This window comes from Sceloporus undulatus, chromosome 6 (genome assembly GCF_019175285.1).
Source record: "Sceloporus undulatus isolate JIND9_A2432 ecotype Alabama chromosome 6, SceUnd_v1.1, whole genome shotgun sequence".
In the NCBI taxonomy this organism is placed as follows: domain Eukaryota; kingdom Metazoa; phylum Chordata; class Lepidosauria; order Squamata; family Phrynosomatidae; genus Sceloporus; species Sceloporus undulatus.
In genome coordinates, this window is record NC_056527.1 from 87,149,989 (window position 1) to 87,171,837 (window position 21,849).

Consider the following 21,849-nt stretch of genomic DNA (forward strand, 5'->3'; position numbering starts at 1 on the left):
CTCCCGGCACCCTGGTTTGCTCCGTGGGGAAGCTGCAGCTTCCAGACCGCGAGGCTTCCCCGTGGAGCAAAAAGAACCCACAAAAAGGACCTGCACAAAGCGGGTTCTTGCAGTGCGATTGTGACGCCGCAGTGTGCCAATGACGCCGGGACGTGCAGACGCTAGGCATCCGTCACATCAAAATGGTGGCACCCATGTGTACAGGGTGCTGCCATTTTGACGCCCTCGTCAGGGGCAAGGGGCGTCTGAAAGCGCCGCCCCTCGCATGTCACAATGGCACCTCATAGCGCCCGTCTGGAACGGGACAAAATAATCTTTCTTTTTTCCCAACTAGGAAGTGAACTGGGAGTTTACCAGGACATAAACTGTCATGGGGACATTTTATTTTAATACAGTACTGCAAAATATTGGGGGGAGTCCCCTAAAGGCCTCAAAATTGCCTGAAGGGCCATATGTGATTTGCAGGTCATTACTTTTCCTACTGCTGCTGTAGATAAAGTAAAGATGAGATTGAGTTGTATGTTCTTAGGCTTAATTCTACCTTTCCTCCAATTTGTGTAGGTCTTTTTCCCCTCTTTATCCTCACAGCAACGACAACCTTTTGAGATAGGTCACGCTAAGAGAAAGAGATCTTCCCAAAGTCAACTAGTGAGGTTTATGGTTAAATGGAGACTGAAATTTAAATCTCCCTAATCCAGTCCAGCACCGTACTGACTACACCATGTTGGTTCCCTGAACTGTCCTAGTAGCTTCTGTTCAGGTCTGTGTTTATACCACTCAGTTCATTAGGTGGCGATGAGCCAGTCACCTTCTCTCAACCTGGCTCGTCTGATGCAGTTTTTGAGTATAAAACAACGTAACTATCACATATGCTGCCCTGAGTCGTTTGGAAAGAAGGATGTCTTTAAGCATCTTGGCGATTTTATCTACATGTTCTCTCTTTGTTCTCTCACCCATACAGATGAGCCATTGACAAGGTCACGAATGACAGGTCTGCATGCAAGTGCCCACAACTTCATCTCTGTCTGAGGATGAGCAAGCCGTTGAGCTTGCAGAACAGTGACCTGGAACAGAGTCTTCCTGCCATTGCTTCCTCACTTTCATACTCCCAGGGCTTCTCTCCTCACCACTACTTCTCTCCTGAGAGGAGAAGGGCCATCTCTGATGTGCGGCGGACCTTCTGCCTTTTTGTGACTTTTGACCTTCTCTTCATCTCGCTTCTTTGGATCATTGAGCTGAATGTGAGTTTGGAGAAACTGGGAATATGATGCTCTTTTTGCCCTGAACATCTGCTCAAGCAAGCAAGAAGTGACAGTCCCCCATTGTTACAATAAACTTAGAGCAATGAACTATTCAGAGCCCAGAAATGCTTAGGAAATTTAGAGTGTATGCAGAGAATAGGCTTTCCTACTGTAACAGCAGTTTGCTAGATTCCTTCATGTTGCTGCTGCTGGCTTGTTCCTTCTTCAGTTTGCCAGTCAGAACCAGCAATCGAGGTTTTTTGTTGACCTAGGCAGCATTCTTCTGTAGCTATAACTGCTTAGAAAGTGATGCTGCTTCAGCAAAAAATAGAGCTGGAAGAGTGTTACTTTTTGGACTCCAAATTCCAGAAACCCTCAGTCAGCTTGACTAGTGGCTAATCTGGCTGGCAGAGTCCTGAATTTGTTTTTGTTTTTTATCTCGAACTTTTTGAATGTTGGTCAGCTCACATGATTGCTGCTGCAGCCATCTTTCCTACTTGCAAAAAGAAGCCTACAAGGCCATAAGAAATTTGGCAGCCTGCCTGTTGCCCATCCCTTTTTACACAATGGTTTCTCTTAGAACAGAAGAGAAGAGCCCCTTGTTTTATTATTGGGAGTTTTTGTTTCATTCTCAACTCCTTTCAGCCTAAAACGGCTGAGGCAGAACTGAATTTAGTCAAGTTGTTGTTAAAATGATCAAGAAGGCTGAGACAAACAGTGACTCATTTCTTAGAACTGTTCTAATTGTTGAGTTGAAAGAGAGCGTACATCTTTATGTTGGTAGCCCTTACCTACACAAATCAGGAATAGTGTGGGCCAGAAGCAGGTGACCTGATGACTCAAGTCAATGTCCCAGCCTACACATTATAAAAACAATTTTTCCTTCAGAGGGACAATTGGGTCAGCTAAGCACCAGGAAAACCAGTTGAGTAGCAAAACAGTGCTGTGTTTCTCCAGCAGCTGCTGGTGGTGGTGACAATGCAGTGTAAATTGTGGTGGTCTGATGAGCGAAGGGCTGTTTTTGCCTTCTTCAGACCTCAGTATCCCCCATTATTTAAAAACTGCCAAAAATGGGAAATACAACCCAAAAAGATTGTCCCCCCAACTTAAATTTTCCATAACCCCCAGGCCTATTTCAGATCAAAAGTAGCCTATTTTAAGAAGTGAGATGTGGCCTAAAGGTCACTTCTAGTTTCTAAAAAACATTACTACAGTCCTGAAATAGGCCTGGCAGCAAAAGGCCAAAATAGCATTTAAACTCTTAAATCACATTCACACCCTACCAAGACTTCTGAGCATGTGATATTTGTTTCTTTCAAGTGGAAGGGAGTTGTGGGGTCCTGGGCATCCATGTGTGCCTGTGTTCTGTTCTTGCCCACATTTGGTGTAAATACTGTACATTTCTAGCAGTAAAGTGGTCAGCAAATAAACTCACTTTTAGACTTCTAGTGCATTCACCTTGTATCATTCAGTGGTCAGAAAACCTTAACTGTTTTAGCTACAAATAAACATGTATATTATAGACAACTTCAAGAAAACCTGTTTTCACACCTATTTATTTAGTGCCATTGACATACAAGGCATACACTCTAAAACAAACACACACACACATACAAAGGGAAAGGAAAGAGTAATACAAACATAAAATTATGCAATGCCATTGTAAAACAGGTTATCCAGACAGGGAAAAACATTTCAATAAATATAAAGCAAACTGACAGATGCATATAACGAACATATACAAGATTCTAAAGTAGTATTAAACTAAACTTCTGAAAGCTTTAGAAAACAAGGAAGTTTTTAATTGAGATTTAAAAACAAGAAGGAAGGAGAGGTCTGCCACTGTTCAGGGAAGTCATTCCAGGAATATGGAGCAGTGAGTGAAAAGGATGAAACCAAGCCAAGGAAGAGGAAGCTTAGAGTTTCTAAAATACAGGTTTTGAGCAGACTGGTAAAAATAAATGAAGGCTGAAAGACAGGAGGAGCAGGGATGTGTAGGGCTTTAAAGTAAAAACAAGAAGCTTTCACTGAATCCTAAAAGGAATAGGCAGCCAACAAAGAGGTATCAAAAGTGGAGGAACTTAAAATGATGGGCCAAAAAAATAATCATAGTAGCAGAATGTTAAATGGAAACCAGAGGCCTAAAATGATCTAATGAAGACCAGTGAAAAGAAAATTGCAGTGATCAAGGCAGGAAGTGACCAAGGCATGAACTTAAGTCTTTGTCAAGGAAACAAGTAGAAAACGTCTAATATTGACCATGTTATAAAGGAAAGAGCAGCATGACTTGTGGTCATTTTATATTCATGTATTTGCCCAACCTGCATCCCTACTCTATGTATCTCCCCCACTTTCTTTTTCTTCTTGCTCTTCCTTGCTTTATCATGATCCTTTCCAATATACAATAAAAGTATTTCTTTAAAAAGAAGACGAAAGCAGATACAGCTACACCAGATGGCAACACATACCAATTATGATATGGGCATACCAGTAGTGACCACTGAATAGCAAGAATAAAAAAACTCACTCCATAAATATGATGAAGGCAAACATTTCTGTGGTGGCACAGCATGTGCGAGCCAGCAGATGCATTCACACTGTGGTATCCCTAACAGTAGGGTTAGACAAAATGTTTCCTTCAAGATGTTTGAGAGAGCTTCCTATACACTACTTGATAGTAGCTATCAGTCCCACTAATACAGCCAATGGTTAGGGATTATGGGAGTTGCAGTGCAAAACATCTAGAGGGTCCAATGTTTCCTTCAGCTGCTCAGCTGTATGTATGAACCACTGTGACAAGACAAGCTCCAAAGCAATAACTGATAGTTCTAGGAATCCCTGGAGAGGAGGTTTTGCATGTCTTTACATCCAGGCTGTCAAGGCTGTGAATTGCCACCTATCTGACAGCTGAATGCCTTTATTCCAGAACCCTCTTGGAGCAAAACATGCTCTCAGCCACATGCAGATGCACTTTATATACACGTGTGCATGGATAGATGGCCTGCTTATAAAGGGAACACATTTTTTTTTATCTCAGGAGAAAGATAAGCAACAATGAAAAACTACATCATGTTCAAAGGAAAAGTCTCTGATAGCTCAGTAGGAAAGAAACATGAGATGGAAAGTGGCAGCTCAAATACAAAAAAAAGGGGGGGGAGTGGGGGAAGAGGAATCAGGAATAGAGCCCAGTGGTTCACAGAGCAGTTCACAGGATTAGATGAGTTGTGGAGCAAGAGTGACACATTATGGGTTATCTGCCAGGAATCTAGGTTGTGGACCCAGCCATAGTTTTCAAGCTTAGAGGGGGCTATAGTTTTGTGGGATTATAAATTTTTAGTGTTCCTAGGGCTTAATTTTGAATCATGGAGATAGCCTCCAACTGGAACTGGCTCCCCAGGAAAAAGAGATTATAGTACCATAGGCAAGTGAACTATGGCACAGACTGAAAGCATGATTTAGCTAATAGCCTAGCCATGCCTCATCTCAGATTGCCTATCATTTTGTCCAGCTCCCTTCAATCTATCCAGTCACATATCCTCTATGCTCATCTACTTGCTTGGGTGATTGCCTTCTTCTGCTGTTGCTTTTCCATCTACACCTATTTCCCCCTATATGTCCCATAAACTGATTCTGCAAATGCTATGTTATGATTTTAGGGGGAGAGGGTGGTTTAGTGAACGCTGGTCATTCGGTAGGGCTCTTATTGAAAGGAAGATCTTTCAGAAGTGGTGCAACTATGTTCAGGATGAAAGCAAAAGCATAGTTACTGTAGTTTGGAGGTCACAGGTTTACATAGGTCTGATATATTTTAAATTCTGATTTTAAAAAACGAACCACTGCTTTCTGCTCCACATTGCCCTCTGTATATAACTCTTTATTGGTATTAACCTGCCACTTAGATTTTATGGTGCTATTTTATTTTGACCACACTTTGCCTGCGCCTCACACTTCTAGTGTTTTGTTTTATGGTGCTTACTGATTGTACTGGTTTTTGGTTTTACTGCTTTCTGCATTTGGTAATGTTGGAGAGGAATCAGGGGAATATATCTTGAGTAAGCATGGTACTGTTTTTCGGTTGGTGGGGGAAACAATATGGTAGAGTAGGTAGGATAGCCTAGGAGATGATCTTCCCTTTATTTTAAGCTTGTTTTCCCCATAGGTGCCTACCAGGTATGTTTCACTAAAGTTACTAGAATCTTTCAATCTGGGGGAGGGTTTCTGAGAGTTGTCATTTAACATATCTGGTGGACACCAGGTTGGAGAAGAGTATGCTAGATAATGGTGCTTTGTCTCCTCTTCTGCTTATTCTGGGGACATCTGGTGGTCATTTAGCAAATTATCCATTCTTTAAGGTGCCACTGCTGAATGCCAAGTTGGTGAATGGGCAACATTCCAGAACTCAGTCCTGGATGATACCACTGAATTGGCAGGCATTACCAAATAGAGAGGGAGTTCTAAATCTCTCCCAGCTGTGCCCATTGCGGCCTCATCTCCATAGGCAGACAGGAGAGGTGCTCATGTGAAGACTTTTTATGCTTCTTGTTCTGGAGAAGTTCAACATTTAATCTGCAGCCTCTTTGCCATGTGCATCGTAGAGTTTCATGGCTGCCATGGTAACGATTGGCCTGTCTCAGCTTATATCCTGCCTGACATATGCGGCCTGTTACACACTTAATTTGATTTTCTGTTCTGGGCAGGCAGGTGGCGATCTGTGAGTAAAAGAGACTTGCATGGTTCCCTTGTCATGGGTAGATCTCAATGAATAAAGTTAAGGTTAGGTGGTTCTGCCAATAGATCAATTGATTTCTGAAACACCAAGATGAACTAGGCTACATACCTTTCTGGCAAGGCTCACTATCTTGCCTTTAGCCATTGCCTTCAGTTTCTGAGGAGTCAGGGCAATGAAATGAACAGATTGATCACCAAAAAACAAAGATTTGGGCCAAATGAAATAGGGCATCACTTAGAATTCATGTTAGAGGCTATGAACAGAGTGTGCAATTGCCTGAGGTTGGAAAGGCCACGCTGACCTTCCATTGATGAGGGTTGCATTCTCCTGGTGCAACCCGCCCCAATTTAAAAAAAAAAACTTTTATTTTATTTTATATTGGTACATTTAGAGCCTGCTTAGGCTAATTTTGGCCTAGTAGAGTTTTGTTACAATAAAAATGCAGGCAGATGATGGGAAGCCCTGGTGGTTTGAACGACAGCCTTGGGAGGCCACATGCACCTCACATTCCCCACCTGTGGAATACATTTAGCATGCTTTCAAAAGAGGTCCTCCTTCAAGTTGTGAGGGTCATTTGTTTGTTAGAGCACAAGATTGTCCTCACCTGTATATTTTCTGAATGAGTCACTGCTCTCCTAATAAGAGACAAAGCTGTAATTCATACAGAACTGCAACAAGGAGCTATCAGCGAGAATGAGTGGAATATTTGAATTTACCTAACTCCAAAGGCAAAAGATCCTATCTAATCTTGGAAGCTAAGCAGTGTCATCACTGATTGTGGGAGATTGTCAACAAATGTCAGATGCCCAGGGCTATATTTCAGAGGAAGGAGCTGGCAAAACCACCTCTTGAGTATTCCTTGTTTAAGAAAACCCTGTGAAATTCATAGGGACACTATAAGTCAACAAGCATCTTGAAAGTACATACATACACACCACAAAGAAATCTTCAGTTCTGATGTTCTTAATTTTCATATACTAGCATGTCCCTTAGTAATCTTCCCTTATTTATAAACTGAATTTCTTTCTTTCTAAACTTAAAAATGAAGACTCTAAAGTTTAGAAGGGAAGGGAAGTCAGTTTAACTCAGCCCTGCCTATTGTGTTGAATGACAGCTTTCATTGTCCTTAGCCAGCATGGCCATTGGGGAGATTATAGGAATAGTAGCTGAATGCATCTGGAAGGCACTGAGGAAGGATAGCTGGCCTAGGAAAAGTAGATGAAATGAAAGGCTACACTTTTCATTTATTATTATTATTATTATTATTATTATTATTATTATTATTATTATTTTATTGTATACAAAAGGTAAAACACAATTGCATCATTGTTCTACTTTAAAAACACAAGCTAAAATACAGATTTACAAAACTGAGATCTCATTCAAAACCCCAAACCAAAATCTCTTGTGGTGCTGTGGTGGAACATAATCATAAGAATTTGAGTTTCTATATTCTATAAGAGGTAACCACTTTTCCTTGAACTGATTACAGTTCCTTGTCCCAGAGGTTCTCCTGATATTGTCTGTAAGCTTCTCCATTAACCATACTTCCCAGAACTTCATCCACCATTGACCCATGGACAGATTACCTGTTTTCCAGTTTCTGTCAATGATTAATCTAGCTATAGCAACTGAAAAGGATATCATTTCTTTATGATGGAGAAATTTATTATCAAATTGAAATATTGACAAGAGAAGCAACTCTGGGATGGGTTGAACTTTTTGCTTAGTAATGTCTGACATCAATTGAACAATCTGTGTCCAGAATTGTTGAACATTTGGACACTCCAATCACATGTGTAGGTAAGTACCTCTTGCCCCACAACCACTCCAACACAAAGGAGAGGATACGCTTTTCTTGATCTGGGTCACAGCCAACATAGAAGAGTCTTAGGCTAACCCTTATTTAGCAAGGGTTTTTTATGTTTCTTAATGTCTTTGTTTCTAATCTATAGACATCCCAGAGTATCCAGGAGAGTTTAAAGGAAGAAATTATCAACTACAACTTTAAAACTTCATTTTTTGACATATTTGTAAGTATTCTGATAAAGATGTAACTTGTGGTGGAAGGTAGAAGAGCTTTTAATTTCTTTTGTCTTTTTATCCAGAACAAAATGCAGTATGTCCGCGTTATACGCAGGCGTGCTTTACACAGACTTGAGCATACACGCTCAAGCTGCGGGGAGCGTGCGGGGCGGCATGTCCCATTCAAATGAATGGGGCACACGCCCATGGCGCCCCGCATACTCCCACACCGCTGTGCATGAGCCCCATTCAAATGAATGGGGCTTGAGCATAGGTGGAATTTGCCTTACACGGGGAGGGGTCCGGAACAGATCCCCCGCGTAAGGCAAGGGCCCACTGTAATGCTGCTAAAAGAGGCACAAGGTCAGGATGGGTCCATGTACATGAATGTAATAATAAGCAAGCATTTGGTTTTGCAGAAGTCTTTGTCTCTACCAGAGGCCTGTGAAGTTTTGAAAATTTGTTATTCTTCTGCCAATTGAAGTTGATTAATATAGAATTTTAACTATTTTCTGTCCTGGAGAACTTTGCTGATTTCTCTTCATGAATGTCTTGTATGTGTGGCTTGTTTTTTAAGATCTTGGCTTTTTTCCGGTTCTCGGTGCTGCTTCTTGGATATGCTGTCCTAAGGCTCCGCCACTGGTGGGTTATAGCGGTAAGAATCTACCTGCTTTTGTCATGTTGTTACACTCATAGACACATATTTATAGCTGTTAAAAAGATGGTTCTGATTTTTTTTAATGGATCTCTCTCTCTCTCTCTTCGCCCCCCTTATCCGACCTTTTCCTTCAAGATCACTACACTGGTGTGCAGTGCCTTCCTGATACTAAAAGTGATCTTCTCAGAGGTAAGTTTGTAATAATTAACACAGTATTCAATCTAATATTTGTAGTCATTTGAAAGGTTTTGTGAGATTCTAAGTTGTAATTGCTAAAATTAGCAATTTTTATAATGTTCAAAAATAATTACACTAAACATCTACTGCTAGTTGTTGGTTTATGAGTACAAAACATTGTTACAGATGCTTTAAAGAATGTCTAATCTATATGAATTATGTTTTGAATAATTGTTGTTACAAGTGCTTTAGGGATGTCTGATCCATCTTAAGTGATTTCTGTCATGTGCTTTGAAACCTAATTCTTTTTTTCCTCCAACAGCTGCTAAACAAGGGGCCTTTTGGCTACCTTCTGCCTATTGTTTCATTTGTCCTTGCCTGGCTTGAAACATGGTTTCTAGATTTCAAAGTCTTGCCTCAAGAGTCCGAGGAAGAACAATGTGAGTCAATGTCTTCAGTGACATGGGTGAAAGTCATTAACAGCCTTGCATGTGTAATGTGCCATATGTTGGCAGGAGTGGGCAACTCCAGGGGCAAGTTGTATGCCTTTGGGATCTTACAGGCATTTCACAGACTGCCAGAAGATAGAAAGCAAAATTCAAAGTGGCCAGAAGTTCAGTTTGTTTTTTAAAAACTGGGGGTTTTAGATGTTAACCTGCACTGTGTCAGCTCTGTGACTTATTTGAAAGATCATTTGCCACTTCTGGATGCTGTTTTGGAGAGACAACTCACTCTTTTTGCAAGAAAAGGAGTGGTCCAGGGGTGTGTGGGGGATAAAAGGGGGCTATGTGCAACCACTAGCCATGTGTAGAGAGACAGTCTGAAACAGAGGTGGGCAACTTTGGCTGGTATAGGTGATTAACCTGTAAACCCACCCAAAGTCTGTTCCCACAGATTTCAGCAGCAAACAACAAAACCTCTTTAAATGAAATATTTCCTATTTGTTGTACAGGACTTTCCTAAATTTGATGATGTGATTTGCTGGCGTATAGCAATACTTTGGTTTAGAAGGGCTGGAGCTGCAGAATGGCCATTTGGGGACCGTATCTTTGCTGATTATTGCTCTGAAACAGGGGTGGGCTGCATTAGGCCCCCAGGAGAACTTGGAAAGCTGCACATAGCCTCACCACCCAAAGCTTCTCCTGCTAAAAAAATGAATCAATGTTTTGTACCCAATCCAAATGCCCTTTAGGGGACTGGGGAGCCATTATCACTATGTTTGTGGACCTTAATAGGACATTTTTAATAACAGAAAATGAATGGAAGTCCCTTCCTGTTCATTTCCTGTTTCAAAAAGGCCTCTCTTGGGTGGAAATTGGCCCAGAGTGGACCAAAAATGTAGTGGAAATTCTAACACATCCCTAGAAAGGACTTTGGGGCAAAACAAAATTGAAAATTGTTTGAAACAAATTGTTTGACCTTAGGGGGGACTCCCAACATGCTAGAAATGTCCTGGATGGCTTTGGGGTTTATTTTGGAGCAAAAAATGTTTTCTTTATTTTATCCCTTGGGGGCCACAATAATGGTCTGTTGGGTGCATGTGGCCTGTGAGCTGCGCTTTGCTCACCCTTGCTCTGAAAGAAGAACTTACATTTAAGGGAGTTGGTTGATTCTTTTTGGAGCTTGTAGCTTGAAAAATGTATTTTAAATCTTAAAGGCCATTTCCTATATTATATTTTTCCTGTACAGGGAAAGAATTGAAAAGCACAACTAGAATAATTTGTATTCCTTACCCCAAAGAAAAAAAAATGATGGGGGAAAAATATGTTAGAACTAAACAAGCACTCTATTGCTACTATTGAATTAGGAACACACTCCGGATTGCTTGAGGGAGAAAAGCATTAGCCGCTTAATTGCTTTGCAGATATGATAGGCAAAGAGGCCATCAGTCTCTACCAAGATAAAGCATCTCAAACTGAAAGGTTGAGGTAAGCTGCTTGGCCAGATCCCATACATGGCAGAGATAAGTAGACTTTTCTGTACAAAGGTGTTTGTGTGTGTTAAGCTAAAAGGAACTTTCTCACTGTGATAGTGTCCAAATTTATCATACTCAGTTGAGTCTCTTGAAAATCTGGTTTTTGTATCATTTTACCTCTGTTACGCAGATTAGCAATAGCATGAAATGCAGAAGGGGTTGATGAGAAGGAAGGGCCAAACGTACTTCGGTGACCATGTGGTTACTGCTCTTGAAGGCTAGAACGCTGAAGGTTTGTAGCACAAATTTGAAAGAAACAGCCAGGTCCTCTGTTCCATTTTCTGTGCATTTTCACTTTCTTTCTACCCATCAAAGTCCCATTCTGGTGTCAAATACCAGTATGGTGCAGTACATAAACCAGGGGTCAGGGTCAGGTAGCCCCAGAGATGTTGGACTGCAACTCCCAGCATTCTTCACTCTTGGCTATTCTGGCTAGAGCTACTGGGAGCTGCAGTGTAATATATGGTCACAGGATTTCCATGTGAGGAGACCATGGATTGAATTGGAGATACCTGGAATGAAGTCCCATGCAGCTATCTAGATTTCTAGGGGACCTTATGCCAAACAGTAGATTGTTTGACTACAAAAGTAACTCTTTTGCATTACAGCTGCAACATTACAAAACTGCCCCCCGCCCAACCAGCATTGCCAGTGCCCATGCTAACTGGGGGATTCTGAGAGCTGCAGTTCAAAAAATTAATGTTCCAAATTATGTACTTAATCTAATCTACGTTGCAGGATTGTTAGAATAAAATGTTTGAAGGACATTTAATCTCTGTCCAGTATTCAGCTGCCTGTATTGTCACATCCGCTCACCGCTTTGACCATGTTTCTCCTCTTTTATCCTCCCTTCATTGGCTCCCCTTCCCCTTCCGCATCCGGTACAAGCTTTTGTTATTGACTTTCATAGCCCTCCATGGATTGGCCCCTCCTTACTTATCTGACCTTCTTTCTCCTTACATTCCTACTCGCACCCTCCGCTCTAGTAGTCAAGGTCTCCTGTCACAGTGTAGGACTACCACTGCTGCCCCGAATTCGTCCCTTCTCGCTTGCTGCCCCTTACTCCTGGAACCTTCTTCCCCCACATGTACCCCTCATCACTTCTCTGCCCAGTTTCAAAATTGAGTTAAAGACTATATTGTTTAGAGAAGCATTCCCAGAGGCGAGCCCCTCTCTGACCCAGGAAGCCTCCTTTTAACCATCCATTAAGAAGCCAAGCCCTTCCTCCAGTCTTGGTCCAGGCCTCGGAGCTGGAGAAGAACTGCTGGACCTGATCCCATTCCCCACCACCATTCCCTTCTCCTTTTGTGTCGTGTCTTCTTAGATTGTAAGCCTGAGGGCAGGGAACCATCTAACTAAAAGATTGTATGTACAGCGCTGTGTAAATTTACAGCGCTTTATAAATAAATAAAGGTTAATAATCTAATAATAATAATATAATAAATAATATAATGTCTAGTATTCTACCCTAAGCTCCATAGAGGAGGACCAGGTGGGGGGGAAACTGTTCATTCCACCATAGATAGCAGGATTCAGCTTTTGCTTAGAAACAGATTACACCAAATCAGTCAAATGTTAGATTACAAATCCCAAATCTCCAGAATGCTAGACCAGTACCTTCATACAGACTGTCAAGAATCTATTAAATGTGGTTGTTGAGGGTGAACGGCTGCCAAGTATATCTGTGTTTTCTCTGTCTGAACTTGGCTCTTTCTCCTGCCACTGGTAGGACCTCAAAACCACAAGGAAGGAGGCCCAATCCTGGTGAGCACTGCTCCATTCAAGATTAGAAACCCAGTTTTTGCCTTTCTCCAGAACATGTGCAGTTGACCAGACCTCCCAAATTTGTCAATCTGAGGTCACTCATTAAACTAGATCCCCACTCTCGCTTCAATGACATGATGGTTATTCTCAGTTTATATAGAGATGTAAAATTTCTGAGAGGATGGTTAATTTCTCTCATCCAACTTTCCTACTCACAGGCTGAATGAGGGATATAACATGATTTTAAATAAACCCATCTCTTTTTCTTGGCCTTTTCAGGGTACTTGGCTGCTCAGGCTGCTGTGGCCCGTGGGCCCCTCCTTTACTCAGGTGCACTCTCTGATGGCCAGTTCTACTCCCCTCCAGAATCGGTTGCAGGTGACTGATGTTTCTTCCTCAGGGGCAGGGGAGGAGTTACTGTCAAACTTGTGTGTAATGTTTTATGAGTCAGTTGTCAGAATTAAATATTGGCAGATCAAGAGTAGCCATTCTGAATGTGAGTAGGGTAACATGGAAGCTGCAGATTCACATGAGCAGGCTCTCCTTTCTCTTGATGAAATTATTAACAAAGGAGCAGCCATAAAGTGAACAGCCTGTATTCACCTAAGAGAAATCAAAGGGTTAATTCAGTATCTCCCAAACTGTGCCAAAGGAGCGCCTTAAAGCTACTGCACCGCAGCTATCACACCCTTTCCAGGGCACAAAAAGGAGATTTTTTTGTTGCTCCTTTTTGTACCCTGTAAAGGCTAGATCGGGGCCATGGCATGCGGCTGCCATGACCCCAATCCGACACAGTTGGAGGCGACTACAGGCTGCCACTAAGGGGCGGTCTGCACAGCCCCAAAGTCACCATTTGACAACCCTTGCTGTGGAACACCTGAGGAAGCAAAATGTCTGTAATTCCTCTATGTTGTCTAAACATGGTTTGGGGTGATTAAGTAGTCATGGGATTTCAGGGAATAAGGAGCTATTGCTGGTTGTCCTGAACTTCAGAATTCTAAAACCGTTGTGTCTTGACTTATAGATTTTTTTTCTTGTTTTGTCTTCACCTACAGGATCAGATGACTCAGATGATGAGCTTTTGGGTAAAAGAGCATTAACAGATGAGGTATGTTTAGGCTGAACTGAACAGCAATATGGCCCTTCGAATCAGGCTGCAAAGCATTGGACATCAAAGATTGCTAGCATGGAAGTTGTATGCTGTAATGCTGCAGATTGCATAGGTGACATGGGCATCTCATGGGCATACAAATGCTTCCTACTGCTAATGCATATGTATGCCTCAGAATCATTGGTTTTGGGACTTTGGTAGAAACAGAAGTTCAAATGCTTGGATTATTGGACAACATTTGGAAAAATATCTCTTGACTTTGAAACTAGGGCTATGGAAACTGGCCTTTCAGATGTTGGCACCTCCAGTCAGTTTTACCCAACATAGCTGTTGGTGAGGAATGATGGGAATTAGCATCTGACAAGATCTGATGAGCCACATTTTCCCCAAGCTTCTGTTAAACCCCTTTCTCTTTATGAGGCATAGGAGCGTTGGAGTATGCCACTATCTCTGAGTATAGCAGGGTAACATAAACTTGTTTTTTCTGCTTTATTCTAAAATTCACAGCAGGATACATTTAGTCAGTGTTCAAGCAGACAAAATTGCCAACATGACTGCAAATTCTGTTTAAACAGGTGATGCCTTGTGAGAGCCAGTGTGGCATAATGGTTTGAGCATTGAGCTACGACTATGGAGACCAAGGTTCGAGTCCCAGCTTGGCCATGAAACCCACTGGGTGACGTTGGGCAAGTCATATGCTCTCAGCCTCAGGGGAAGATAGTGGCAAACTTTTTCTGAAAAAGTATGTCAAGAAAACTTTAGGATCGCTATAAGTTGGAAATGACTTGAAGGCATACAAAAACAACAGCAAGAAGGCATATAAGACTGGTGTGGCAATAATGACTAACAAAATGAGTAATGAACCAGGAAGTACCTAGTCAAAATTTCACCTTGGCTGTAAGAACAGATTAGAATAAATTCGGTCAAACCTCTCTGTCTCTGTGCTTCCACCTATAATAGGGATGTAATATTTACTTGCCTTATGGAATGGCGGTATCTGATATGATATGGAACATTTTGGGCCTTTAAAAAACTGCTATATAAAATTATTTTCAGAGGAGTTGTTTAGAATGTTTCAGCAAAAGCAATGAAGAATATTGTGACACCTTAAAGTCTGTTACTCATTATAGAATCCTGTGAACCTTTGAAAGTGACAGAGAAAGAAATTTCTAACATAAGCTTTAATGGGCTCCAGTCCATTTTAACAGTGAATAAGTGAACTGAAATCTATGCAGGCCTATGCTAGAAATGTATTTATTTCCTTTAAATATAAAGGATTCCTTTATATCTTTACATGCCGGTAGTGACTATCATGGCTATCCCTTTGGAAACATTCATTATAGAATACACTTCATTCCACTTTACTAGATGCATGGAGTGTAGTCCTGGTTGAGAAGGAGACATGCTATAACACAATGAGGTTAGGGGAAAACGAAATGCAGAAAGTCCAGGCAGGGATTAATGATGTTATTAGCTGTGGCCACTCACAAAAACAGCTGTTGATGTTTGTATTCTCTGAGACATCTGTGCACTGGTAATGGGAAGTCTGGCTTGCAAACTACAGATTTGACATTGATTCTACTGTCATCTATAGCTGCCAAATTGGTGCTTATAGGAGTCGCCATAGGTTGAAAACCTACCCTGTTTGTCGGTTGCAACAGTAGTTGGATGATGCTCCCTCCCAGTAATTAATAATTTTAATAGACTTGTACAGAACTGTGCTGTGTTCATAATTTAATGCAACTGCAGACATAATAATTGCATTTCCATTATATTACTTGCACACAAATAATGAATGTCTCTTGATTATTTTCTGGACCAGACAACTTCCAAGAAAAATCTCCATGGTTTCTTTTTATTTGTTTGTTCATCTTCATGTAGCCCTGGGCATAACAATTATAAAATGATTATAACAATTATAAAAACTTTTACAACCCCTGAAATGCTGTAGGAAAGTGATTTTTGCAGCATAATCCTCACTGCCTTTTCCTGCCTCAAAATCAGGGTCTTTAGTTTCTGGAAAAGAAGAAATAAGGCAAAATCCAGATTAGGATAATACTTTGATTTGGCTAACCTCAGAGGGCCTATGTCTAAATTGCTCCCCTTAACTTTGAGTTGCTGTGATCCTGTCAGCCACTGAGGGGCAGTGTGATTCCACTGCAGTCTAAATTATTCACTGTAATCTTGAACCTCCCAAAGAAACTATATTGATGTTTTATGATATCGCTGTATCATGAGTTGAGATGCCAGTATTGACATTGTTTGGAGCCTTGGCTATATTCATGAAGGGCCGTTTTGTTTCTGATGGCCATGGCAGTTCACCTTGAGTTGTGTCTTTTGCTGCAGTGGTATCCTCCATTGCTTCTTCATTGTAGAAGCAATGAGAAGATTTTGTATCAGGGATCCAGTATCTTTGATTTCCCAGATACTTTGGTCTGCAGCTCCCACCATCCTTATCGAGTGCAGCCAATGGTAAGGGATTATAGGATTCACAGTCCAAAACACCCAGAGGGGTAAATTTCCCTGCCATATGTGGACCAAAAATAGCAAACAGAAAAAGTAGAGCCATAATATTGCTTAAAAAGTGCCCCCAATTAATTGGTTAGCAGATTTTTAAAAAATAACATAAAACATTGGATACATCAGAAAGCAATCACTGTTTTAGAAGCATTGCAGCCACCATAAGACAAGGGAGTGCTTCTTCTAATGGTGATTGTTCTAATGCATTTGTGTAACTTTAAAAAAATAAAGTGCACTGTTTCCCTCTTTAAATTATTGTGTTCTATTTTGGCAAATTTTATCAATTCATTGACAAAGTCGTATGACTAGTTACTGTTTCTTAACCAAAACCAATCCTAAATAAAATCTTTTGCTTTATTTACATGTGTCTGTCTGAATAGAAAAACCTTTTTTCTGTTTCTGTCTGAACTGAGGATAGGGCTCTAGTAAACCTGAAGTAGTAAGTGACTCTTGTTTAAATGCTAGGAAGCATCTGAGTACCACTTTCCTCCCTGCCCTGTTGTACAAAATGGAGATTAAGTCTATGAAACTTTAGATGCAAAAATCAATTGGAAGTGGAACTGAGTGTGTATGTGTGTTGCTTAACTGTGTGTCATGGCTTGTCCTAGGAGAGGGAATATGTCCGACAAGGAAAACTAGCTATGGAAGTGATGGACCAGATCTTAGCTCAGGAGGAGAACTGGACTTTTGAAAGATGCACTGTAAGTTTACACTTCCTGGATAATTAAAGGACTGAAGGATTCCAGATCAATATTATAAAGTATTAATAGATAATGTGTAGCTCAGATAATGGGTGGGTTGTTTTAATCTTCCTAGACATAATTTAGCACATTTGCTGTGCTGAAGTGTGTTGAAATGAACATGCAAAGATGGGAACCCTCATTTTAGGATGAGAAATCCTTTCAATTCTTTCATCAAACAGGTTCTAGATGCCTTCCCCACATGGTGAAATAGAAACATGAGGGGAAAGGCATGGTTTAGTTTTCAAAGGGAGCAGTGCTGGTGTTGTGTGACTATCTACCCCTTCCAACCCAGTCCCACCCTCAGGGATCATGAAAAGATGCTCATTTTAAAGATCTTTTCTATTCCTGATAGTAATGTGGGTTCTTCATGGTGCCAAGGTGACTTGAGAAATTTCCTGCCCTTGGCCTGTGTCTTCCTCACATTTGGACTTGGAAAATGAGGCTTCTTTAGTCCATTGCCCTCCAGGCAGGACCTGTTAGGGGTCTCTGAGTCATGGAATGGCACTGAGGAACTAGACCTTGCCCAGTTTTTTTCCCTTTCCCAGCAGTTGCTTAGACACTGAGTGCCAGAGCTTTTCTGAGGCCACTTGTTCCACATCCCAAAATTAAGACAAGAAAGGGAGGAGAAAGTTGGTTCATGGAGCCCCAGAAGTGGTGAACCAAAATGCTTGTGAAGAATATGAGATGCCCCATGACTCTCACCCACCCACCTGAAACAACACCCAGTCTAAGCACTTGACAGACCTATATAGGTTGAAAGAAGGCCACTGCAGGCTTTAAAAAAGTAAGAGAGTAAAAATGCCCTAAATCTGTGAAATCACCAGGGTGTGGAGAGCATCGCTGACTATTTGAGGACAAAAATAATATTTCAGCACCACAAAATAATGGGTGCATGGGAGGGCCACATGCTGCCTCTATCTTACCAGCCTCTCCTGTACATCTAGAAGCACCATAAGGCATTGCTCAAGAGATTGCTCTTAGAGATATAGTAGAGCATTTGTATATATGTCCCCTTGGTATGAAACAAGCTAGAAGTCCAACTAATTTAATGAAAGGAAAAAGTGATGTACCTCTGCAAATTTTCATTGAAATGCTACAGAGAAGCTGCTATATCCCCAGCTATTTACTCACATGCCTTCCATGATGTTTGTTGCAGGACTTTGGTGACACAGTTCACTCACTTGAAATGCCATTCTATGGCAAGATTTTCATCCTCAAGGTAAGGCGCCTGGATACCTTTTGCCTTTCTTCTAGCACATGTGCTATGAATCACAGAAGCCACAGAGATTTTTTATTTTCTCTCTCGATAATCTGTCTCTCTCATTTTCTCCTGCCTTACTCATTCTCTGCTACCTTGAGTGAAAAGAGTAGAAAATTGAGACTGACAGATTATGAGCAAATATCTAGAAACATTGTGTGGGTCTCTAGGTGACATTGTTGGGTGGGTGAGGAGTTTGTTGCTTGGGTTTTTAAAATCTAAACAGTGTCCTCCTCTTGCAAGAAAGTTATTTTGCTTCTAGTTGCCTGTTCATTGTCTGATCACTTTGCCTAGGATGAGCAGCCTGACTGAAAGCATGTTAATTTCACTCCCTTTGACACTTCCTCTGTTCTTGATGTCAAAGCTATTGCTAGAGAGGATTTAAAAATAAGTCTCTTTTTAATTGCCGGGAGGGAGAGGGAAGGTTTGCCACTGTGTGAAAATAATTGGCTACTGGCATGGGGTAGTTAACTAGGGCTCACTGCTTAATCTCCATTGACCTTGCTGAATTTTAGTCTCCGCTTGGGGATCTTCTTCCTTTGAAATCTTGGGGCTTATTTTTCAAAAGAAACTAAATCAGCCCTCCAGGTAAGCTGGACTTCAGCTACCATTATTTCCAGCTAGCATGCTGGTTCAAAATAATGGGAGTTGCAGTCCAGTATATATGGAAGGCAGTGGGTTGAAAAATGCAGCTATAAATCAGCTCCACAGAAGAATTTGGGCAGAGCAATGAATGCAATGAATAATGCTCCTTCACTTGCAGGCTGTTCTGCAGTGTCCTCCTGAGATAATCTACCAGGAGATGATTCTCCAACCAGAGAAGATGGTGCTATGGAATAAAACCTTGTTAGCATGCCAGGTAAATATTTCCAGATTGGTCTCCTGGGTAGCTGCTGGCTATTGATGGTTCGTCTGCTAACATAGTCAAAGAAATAGCCATATATATTTTAGCCCCCACCCCCATCCCCCAAAATCATAAAGGGATCCAGTAGCATTTTTGAGACTAACTAGGAAGAAGAAATTTCTACCACAAGCTTACTAAAATCTGAGGAAGTGGCTCCTTAAAGGTGTTACAGTGGAACCTAGTCTTACACAGGGGATCCGTTCCAGACACACACACCCCCAGCGCGTAAGGCGAATTCCGCATATGCTTGAGCCCCATTATAGTGAATGGGACTCGTGCACGCAGCTGCCACGCATGCCATTGAAAGTATTACAGCGTGGCTTACGCGTAAACCAGAAGTCACGTACTAAATTCCTTTATGTCTTCCTCTACTAAAGTTACCTTTGGCATCACTGACTCTAGGCTATATAACTTTTGTTTGTGACTTTCATTCCTCTGAATTGTTATTTGGTAGAGAGGAAGTTCTGAACTAAATCTAATTCTGTTTTGGAGATAATGGTTGGCAGACAGCAGCATTTATTATTGCTTCTTTGTCTTTCAATTTCTGTTTACTTCTTAAACACCGCAGAAACTGCTTGGGACTTATTGAATCAATGAAATTATAATCTTTAAAGAAAGGGCTAGGGTCTTGTATTGTTTTACATTACAGTATACTGTTCTAAACATTTTTATCTTTTTAACTGTATTTTATTCGTTTAACAAGTGTTTGTTTTAATAATGTAATGATTGAGTTCTATTTTAATGCATCACTTTTGTATGTTTTGAATTGTACAGTCGCCCCTTGGAACTCGCAAGGGATCCGTTCCAGACCCCTTCGCGAGTTCCAAATCTCACGCATATACAAGCCCCATAGGCTTGAATGGGGCGCGTGCATGCGGGGCACGCACCATGGGCATGTTCCCCATTAAGATTAATGGTGGTCACCCCTCCGCAGATTTCAAGTCCGTGGACTTGGAAGGGCGATTGTACTGTTCTTTTAAATTGTAAGACTCTTTGAATCCCAGTTTTGGGGGGAAAGTGGAATATAAATAAATATAACAACAACAACAACACAATAGAAAATGAGTGTAATAGCATATCCTCCTCATATCTGCTAACAACTGATATTCACTGGCATACTGCTTCCAGTATTAGAGATAATATAAACTCACCATGACTAGTAGCCATTGATAGCCTTTTCTACCTTAAATTTGTCTACGTTGCATAACACTTTGGTATATTCTGTGATTTCCCAGATGTTGGTGGACTGCAATTCCCAGTAACCCTAGCCAGCATAGACAATAGTGAAGAATGCTGGGAATTGCAGTCCCACATCTGGGTGGCCATATCATTCTCATCTCTAACTTATTAGCCTTATTTTTCTAATATGCAAAAGGCTGAAACATTGTAACTCTTCCATCTGTCCCTGTGATCAGCTCCTGAAGCTAGCTAGCTAGCTAGCTAGCTAGCTAGCTTGCTTGCTTGCTTGCTTGCTTGCTTGCTTGCTTGATTTATTTATTTATTTATTTAAAGACATGATTTTGGCAGTGTTATTTTAGATTTGTTCCCTAATGATTCCCAGCCTGGAATAAGCCTTTTTCACAGCGGCTGTACACAAGATCAACATTTTCTTTAAGCTATTCTGATTGCTTTCTGTTGTGCCTTTGTGGGAGTGGGATGCCTATGGAGAAAAAATATTTGCATCTGTAGATAAAATACAACTGAAATGTGGCAAGGGTTTAGAAATTTAGAAATAAATTACCTTTTATATTGTTTTATTTGATGATAACATTTTAGATGGAGTCTTAACAGAGTCTGTATAATTTACCTTTTTTAGACCATTTCCCAGAATGTATTGGTAATGCTAAAGTGCAGCTCAAGATTGAGAAATACTGCCATTGTTTTAATTTTTTCCCCTTCATAACTGGAGATACTTTGTGAAGATGGTAAAAAATAGCCATCAAATCCCTAACCACCTCATCAGTTCTGAATTTCTTGAGGAGAAACTCACACAATGGTTCATATTAATTTGTCTAAGACAACTGTATTTTTTTTTAAAAACGCAGATCTTGCAACGGGTTGACGATAACACATCGATATCCTATGATGTGGCAGCTGGGGCCGCAGGCGGCGTTGTGTCACCCAGGTGAGTCCTGACTTCATTTGGTCTAAATTGTAAGCTTTTGTTTGTTTTTTGTTTGTTTGTTTTCTGAATGAGTTGTTTACCTCTTATTTGTTTTCCAAGGGACTTCGTAAATGTGCGTCGCATTGAGAGAAGGAGAGATCGATACATTTCATCCGGAATGGCAACAGTTCACAGTTCACGTCCACCGACTTCCAAATACGTCCGGTATGTATTTGTGTATTTTCAAAATATATTTAAGCCACCTTTTAGGATACAAAGCCCTCTTGTGGCAGCTCACAGGATAAAATAAAATGACAAAGACAGCCAGTGACAATAATAAAACAGGCACCTCCCTCAAGATAAACTAGGACCATAAACGCATGCAATCAAAACTATCAGCAGTCCCAAGAATATGCCTTCTCGCGCTATACACAAACAACCAAGTTTCTAATAGCAGTTACTGGAAGCCTGCTAATTGACCTCCATATAAAGTAGTTAATGTTTGGGATATAGTGAATATGGTGAAATTAACAACAACAACAACAACAACACACACACACACATATCTTATTCCACCTACCAGTCTGTTATTTCAGGCATTTTTCTCCCTGGACTTGTTTAGTTTCAGCAGTAGAGTTGA

General features: G+C 41.0%; 1 protein-coding gene across 2 annotated transcripts in view; it reads left to right on the forward strand.

Annotated features, from left to right (window-relative positions):
• STARD3 (StAR related lipid transfer domain containing 3) overlaps positions 1-21,849 on the forward strand; it is a 43,357-nt gene that overhangs the window by 16,126 nt on the left and 5,382 nt on the right. For both annotated transcript variants that reach the window (XM_042474741.1, XM_042474740.1), the window contains 12 exons: positions 962-1,241; positions 7,926-8,003; positions 8,573-8,650; positions 8,789-8,842; positions 9,153-9,270; positions 12,849-12,947; positions 13,625-13,677; positions 16,809-16,901; positions 18,100-18,162; positions 18,965-19,060; positions 21,151-21,230; positions 21,330-21,434. In XM_042474741.1, coding sequence (XP_042330675.1) covers positions 1,032-1,241; positions 7,926-8,003; positions 8,573-8,650; positions 8,789-8,842; positions 9,153-9,270; positions 12,849-12,947; positions 13,625-13,677; positions 16,809-16,901; positions 18,100-18,162; positions 18,965-19,060; positions 21,151-21,230; positions 21,330-21,434 — 1,127 coding nt within the window. In that variant the 5' untranslated portion in view covers positions 962-1,031. The remainder of the gene's footprint in view (positions 1-961; positions 1,242-7,925; positions 8,004-8,572; positions 8,651-8,788; positions 8,843-9,152; positions 9,271-12,848; positions 12,948-13,624; positions 13,678-16,808; positions 16,902-18,099; positions 18,163-18,964; positions 19,061-21,150; positions 21,231-21,329; positions 21,435-21,849) is intronic.